Raw genomic sequence first — 5,457 nt, forward strand, 5'->3', positions numbered from 1 at the left:
CCCTCCGCTCTGCCTGTGCCCGGCTGCCTCTGCCCCTCCTGCATTTTTCTCAAACCCAACTGGAGAAGGTCACGAGCAACCTGGTCAGACCTGGAAGCTGGTCCTGCTTGAGCTGAGGTTGACTGGGCACCTCCGCAGCTCCCAGCTTGCAGTTATCTTGTTCAAACAGTCTCAGGCAAGCAGGGAGCGCACAACCCTTTGCTGAGCAGGGCTATGCAGAGAGCCGGGGAGGTGACCTGGGGCAAAGCTTCGGAGCGAATTTGGCAGGAAAAGTCAATCTGAGACATGGAAATGAATGGGAAAATAGGATAAAATGCAACATGGGTTCACCAAAGGTAGCTTCTGTCAGAGTAACCTGAGGCATTTCTGCGATACCAGAGTTTCCAGACAAAGGCAATTGTAGCTCTTCTCCCTGGGTTGTTGCAGAGCGCTCAATATGCTGCCACCCGGGAAATTACTCATTAAGCTGGAGAAGATGAGATGAATGTGAGGATTATGAGGTGGCTGAGAACCTGGTTAAATGGTTGTTAAGAGCAAGTGGGCTTGGAAATAGAGTGTTGAGTTGGAGGAGTTTATTAGTGGAGCTTCTGACAATTTGGTTTATTTAGGGTTTTGTGTATGACCTGGGTGCACAAAGCAGGCAGGAGCTGACACAATTCTCTGGTGACACGAGCTGTGGCACCTCGTCAGGCTGCGGAGGAGGAGAGTGGGGTCCTCGGGGGGGCTTGAAGCCTGGAGTGATGGGAGGGAGTGGGGACGCGCCTCTGGGGAGAGCCCGCCGGCAGTGGGGGTGTTGTCTTGGGGGGCACCGTGGGAAATAGGGGGAGAGGGGGGATCCCACCTGCGGGGTGTACCCAGGGACGTGCAGTGTGCCAGGTGCAGGAGGTGCCAGCGTGCCAGCAGCAGAGCGTGCTGCCCGGTCCTCGTGCCAGCAGTGTTCCTGGTCGGCCTTGGGCTGGTGCCTGAGGAAGGGAAGCCAAAAGCCCCCGTGCCGTTTACCAGACTCAGAGGACAAGCGGGATGGTGCTGGGCGATGAGCAGCCCTCCCGGCGGCTTAGAGGGATTTCACCTCGGGGGTGTTGCTGCATCCCGTGGTGGGACGCCTGGTGCCCATCTGCCCGTGCATGGCCGGGGAAGCGGCGAGCGTTGGTGTTTCTCACGTGGGCCGTCCTGGGCGAGCGCCGCGGCTCCTCCACAGCCCCAGCCTGCCCACTCTGCCCCTGCGGGAGGAAACAAATTGTTGTTGCAATTTATTTTGCCTTGCAGAAAGGTGGTAAATTGCTCAGTAACACCTGGCTGGAGTTCAGGTGGGACTTTCTGTGACCGTGAGCACTGCAGCCCTGCAGCATCCCTGGGGCTCGTCCTGCTGCCGTGCTCCCTCGTGCCTTCCCAGACTTTACAGCAGCACCTGTGTCCCGAGAGGTTCTGCCTTAGCCTTTGCCCTTGCCCTCATCATGTTTTAAATGGAAATTCTGCCTTTTAATGAGCCTGCGAGCCAGGCAGGCTGAGCCCGGCTGTGGCGGTGGCCCCCAATGCCAGGGTCTGCCCCCTGCCCAGGTGCTGCTGCAGGAGGGGTTATGGGGGGCGAGACCCCAGGCGCACCGCAGTCAGGGGGGGTACGGCTGCTCCTCGGCTGGAGCCAGGCGATGCGGGGCAGCGGGAGGTCAGGCTCTTCAGTTGCTTTTAAACTTCAGCTCAAGGCTTCCCTCAGCATGGGAAACTTGGCACGGAAACCTATGGAAAGCCTGGCATGGAAAAAGTGTGTAGATGCTATTCCATATGCTTCAGGTAATGTAAGCTCCCCAAAAGGAAATGCTGAGGTTTTTTTTTTTCATGCATCTCAAAGATGGCCATTCCTTCTCGCATCGCAAGACGCATGGGCCCATCTCACTGTGGGTGCTGCGGCTGGGAGAGAGGCTGGCGATGGCTTTGGCTGAGGACACGCCAGGGGACCGGTCTCCACAGCAAGGCTGGAGGCTGCCTGTTTCACTGCTGGTTCTTCGTTTTTATAATCACATAATTAAAGCAATTAAAAGGCGATTACTGACTTGTTCTGCTTTACAGCAGGATTAAAGGGCTCCAGGATCTTTTGCAGATGGCACAGGTTGTCCTTTCGGAACGGTGAGGCAGAGCTGGGAGCCTGTGGCGTGTGCTCCCTCCCTCCATCCCTCAGTCCCCATGGCGCTGGTGATGGCAGGGCCGCTGCGGTGACAGCTGCCTGCACTGGCGCCCCGGCCAGGCAGCGGCAGAGGAGGCTCCTGCGTCTTTGCCAGGCGCAGGTAGCTCCAGAGGTGCCAAACAGGAATAACCCCATTTGTCTTCAGACCGGGGGCTGTCTGTGGGCCACTGGGTTTTGTTTGTGCGTCTGCTTGTTTGGAGCTTCCCTGTGTCCCTGCTGCTGCTTTGGTCTCAGCTGCCGTCAGTTCTTGAAAAGCAGGGGCTGGGTATGTATTTGCTGGCATTTAAGAGATGGAACTGGAGATGCCTGGGAGAGGAGATGTCAGGGATTAAGGAGCCATCAGCTTGATGAAGGTAAACCTGGGGTGACTTTGTGGTTGGGAGCCAGAGACCTGGTCCTTCTGGAGACGTTGCTCGGTCCCCTGACCATCGTGGTCAGTGCAGGGGATGCCGGGTGGTGGCTGAGCGCTGGTGTAGCCAAACCTGCGATGAGATGCTGCACAGCACGAGTGCGTTGAGTCAATATCCGTGGTGCTCATCCTGCTCTGCCCTGCGCTCGGTAGACTTTAAGGCGCTTCCCAGAGATCTCTGCAAGACTTAGTGTCACAGAGAGAGACGAGGGGTAGGTGTGGGTGGTGGGAGCAGGGACAGGAGCGAGTCTCTGGCAGCTGGGACTGCCTGTGCTCTGACACAGCCGCGCAGGCGTTTTGGCCAAAGCAGTCGTGTCCTGCCTGCTCCCTGGGTGGTTTTGGGATGAGAAGGCCCTGTTGGTTCTGGTGCCTACTCTGCAGCTCCTGGGTCAGCAGGTTGGGTTGTCCTGAGCTGACTCTGAGAGGATTTACGGTTGGGATATGTTCAGCTCCTTTGGAAGGGCTGTGGCTTTTTTGTGCATACAGATTTTCAGCTGGAGAGGTCAGATTTTCTGCCTTCTGCCCAGTGCCTGGTTCCCGCTGCAGCTCTGCCACGCGAATGCCCTCCCGAGGGGTGCATTGCATCCCCCTGCGGGGCTATGCATCCCGGCAGGAGCCGAGCAGAGGGCAGGAGCCTGCCTGTCCCCTTGCAAACCCTCACCTGCTTCCTGCCCAACCTGTTTGGGGCACTTTGCCTCCCAGGGGAGCCACCCTTTGAAATAACAAAGCAGCAGTCCTGCCGTGCCTCTGGCTTGGAGAAACATTAACGAAGGGAGGTGTCAGGGCTGGGGAGGGATGGCTTGGCTGGTGCTTGGCTGCCGCCGCGCTCGCAGGGCGCCCATGAGGAAGTCTGGTCGCAGCAGCAGCCGTGGCTGTGTGGCTGATGCAGGGAGGTGATGCCGGGAAGATGATGGATTTCTTACGGGGCCTGCTGGTGAGTGCTGTGCAACCCGTGGTGGGTCGCTGGGGAGGGGTGCTGGGCAGAGCTCTGCCCTGCTGCACTCCATCCTTGGCGGCTCCTGCCTGGTGCAGGGTTTTCTTTCTGTGTGTCATTTTCTTCGGAAACCTTCAAAGCAGGCACTTACTGGCTGTGCTGCAGCTTCTGCTCTGAGCGCTCCTCTTCCGCAGGTACCTGCTCCCTAAACTCGCCCCTGGGGTCCTGGGGCAGCTGAACAGACACTGTGTGCTCCAGCAGGCTCGGCTTCGGACCCGGTGTCTTGCCTGGTGCTGAGAGAGAGGAGTCATGTACTTTTCTGTGCTGAAGCACTGGGATGTGACTGTACATCCCCTCTCACGCTGCCAGTGTAGCACACTCAGTGGTGAGGGGTGAGGACCTGTGAGCAGGAAAGGAATAGCAACTGTACCATTTCGGGTTGAATATTTTGCATTTCTGAGGTCGTTAGGACAAGCTAATGGGCAGGTTTGCCCTGCCGAAGGTGGTAGGGGAAACGGCTGTCTGCTCTGGCGTTGCCTTTGGTTGCACTTGAGAAGCAGATGCAGGTTTGGTTTGGAGCGGACAGTCTCAGCGGCCCAAGCGCGGTGAGTGTACCCTTTCCTGCCGGCTGGGCCCACGGCAGGTGACATTGCTTCCTGCCGGGCGTCACAAAGCGGCGATTGTCTACACTATAATTACCAAAATATTTGCGGCCCACTAAAGCTTGGCTTCAAGTATGCATAAATCCCTAAAGGGTACAGACTGCTGTCTGCTTTATTAAATAGGTGTACGCGTTTTCTGCTGGAACTTGCTTTAGCAGGTGGATCTGGTGCTGCTGTGCGGTTTGCTTCTCTGGTTCTGGCTACTGGCAGAGTGGGACCTGGAAACTATTTTAATTGACTCAAAGAGCATTTGTCCATCGCAGAGACCTGAAGATAAACCGGAATCTAAACCAAGCTCAAAATAAGGAAAAGCCTTTTTAAAGTGCTCCCAGCTTTGGGCACAGAGCTCTTCTGAGCCTGGGGTTTGTTTTTCCTCCTGTAGGTGCAGTAGATAAAAACGGGGCATAGCCTAAAGCTGGAAACATGGCCAGGGCTCTTCTGAGCCAAGGCAGTCCCCACCTCTGTTGGCAGTGTCTTTCCCCCATCCCAGCTGGTGTCACTGAGGGCAGTCACTAGGCTGCTCGTGCCGTAAAACTAACCTTTGCTCGCCACATTTATTAAAAGAAAATCTCTCTGAGGTTTTCCTTTGGTCTTTGATTTTGATTCCTTCATCCCCTCCTCTGTTTTTTTCTCTCTTTTTTGTCTTTTGAGAAATTCAGTCTATTCTAAGAGCTCACCAAAAATCACCCCCCCACGCCTTTCTCTTTGGTACCGTGACCCCTTAAGCCCCAAATCTCGCATCCCTCTTCTGTAAACCGTTTCTGAGAGCCGACAGCATCAGAGCTGCTGATCCCGCCTTCTGCTCTGCCTCCTGGACCGGCAGCGTCTGCCGTGGCCCCCGCCTCTCCCCGGCCGGATGGGCCCTGCTGTGGCTGGAGCGCGGCGGGTGGCCAGGAGCAAACACGGGTTAGAGGAGAGGTGGCGGGAGGATGGGGGAGAGGAGGGATGGGGCTGCTGCTTCATGTCTCCAGAAAAGCCCCTTACTAGTTTACTGGGAGTGCCCCAACATTTACAGCTGTAGTTTGACTAGATAATTTATTTGCGTGTACTTGAGAGCAGGAAAAGCTGCTCTCAGGGATCAGGATTGTCCAGCTGAGGTTCAGTGGTTGCTGTGCCGAAGGGGTGGCCCTGCAGGTGCCCGGCGAGTCGGGAGGCTGGTGGAGCACTGATTTCCCCGTGGCTGTGCATGCTGGTGGGGCCGTGCCCGTGCTGGTTGCTGGGGTCAAACCTGCATCTGCTGCGTCCGAACGTCATGGCAGGACCGTGTGGGAAA

At 56.8% G+C, this 5,457-nt stretch overlaps 1 protein-coding gene across 1 annotated transcript in view; it reads left to right on the forward strand.

Annotated features, from left to right (window-relative positions):
• The first annotated feature begins 3,495 nt into the window (after positions 1–3,495).
• RAP1GAP2 (RAP1 GTPase activating protein 2) overlaps positions 3,496–5,457 on the forward strand; it is a 21,601-nt gene continuing 19,639 nt past the window's right edge. Inside the window, exon 1 of the mRNA XM_009318833.1 lies at positions 3,496–3,522. Coding sequence (XP_009317108.1) covers positions 3,496–3,522 — 27 coding nt within the window. The remainder of the gene's footprint in view (positions 3,523–5,457) is intronic.

Source organism: Pygoscelis adeliae, unplaced genomic scaffold, assembly GCF_000699105.1.
Source record: "Pygoscelis adeliae isolate BGI_AS28 unplaced genomic scaffold, ASM69910v1 Scaffold392, whole genome shotgun sequence".
Taxonomy (NCBI): Eukaryota; Metazoa; Chordata; class Aves; order Sphenisciformes; family Spheniscidae; genus Pygoscelis; species Pygoscelis adeliae.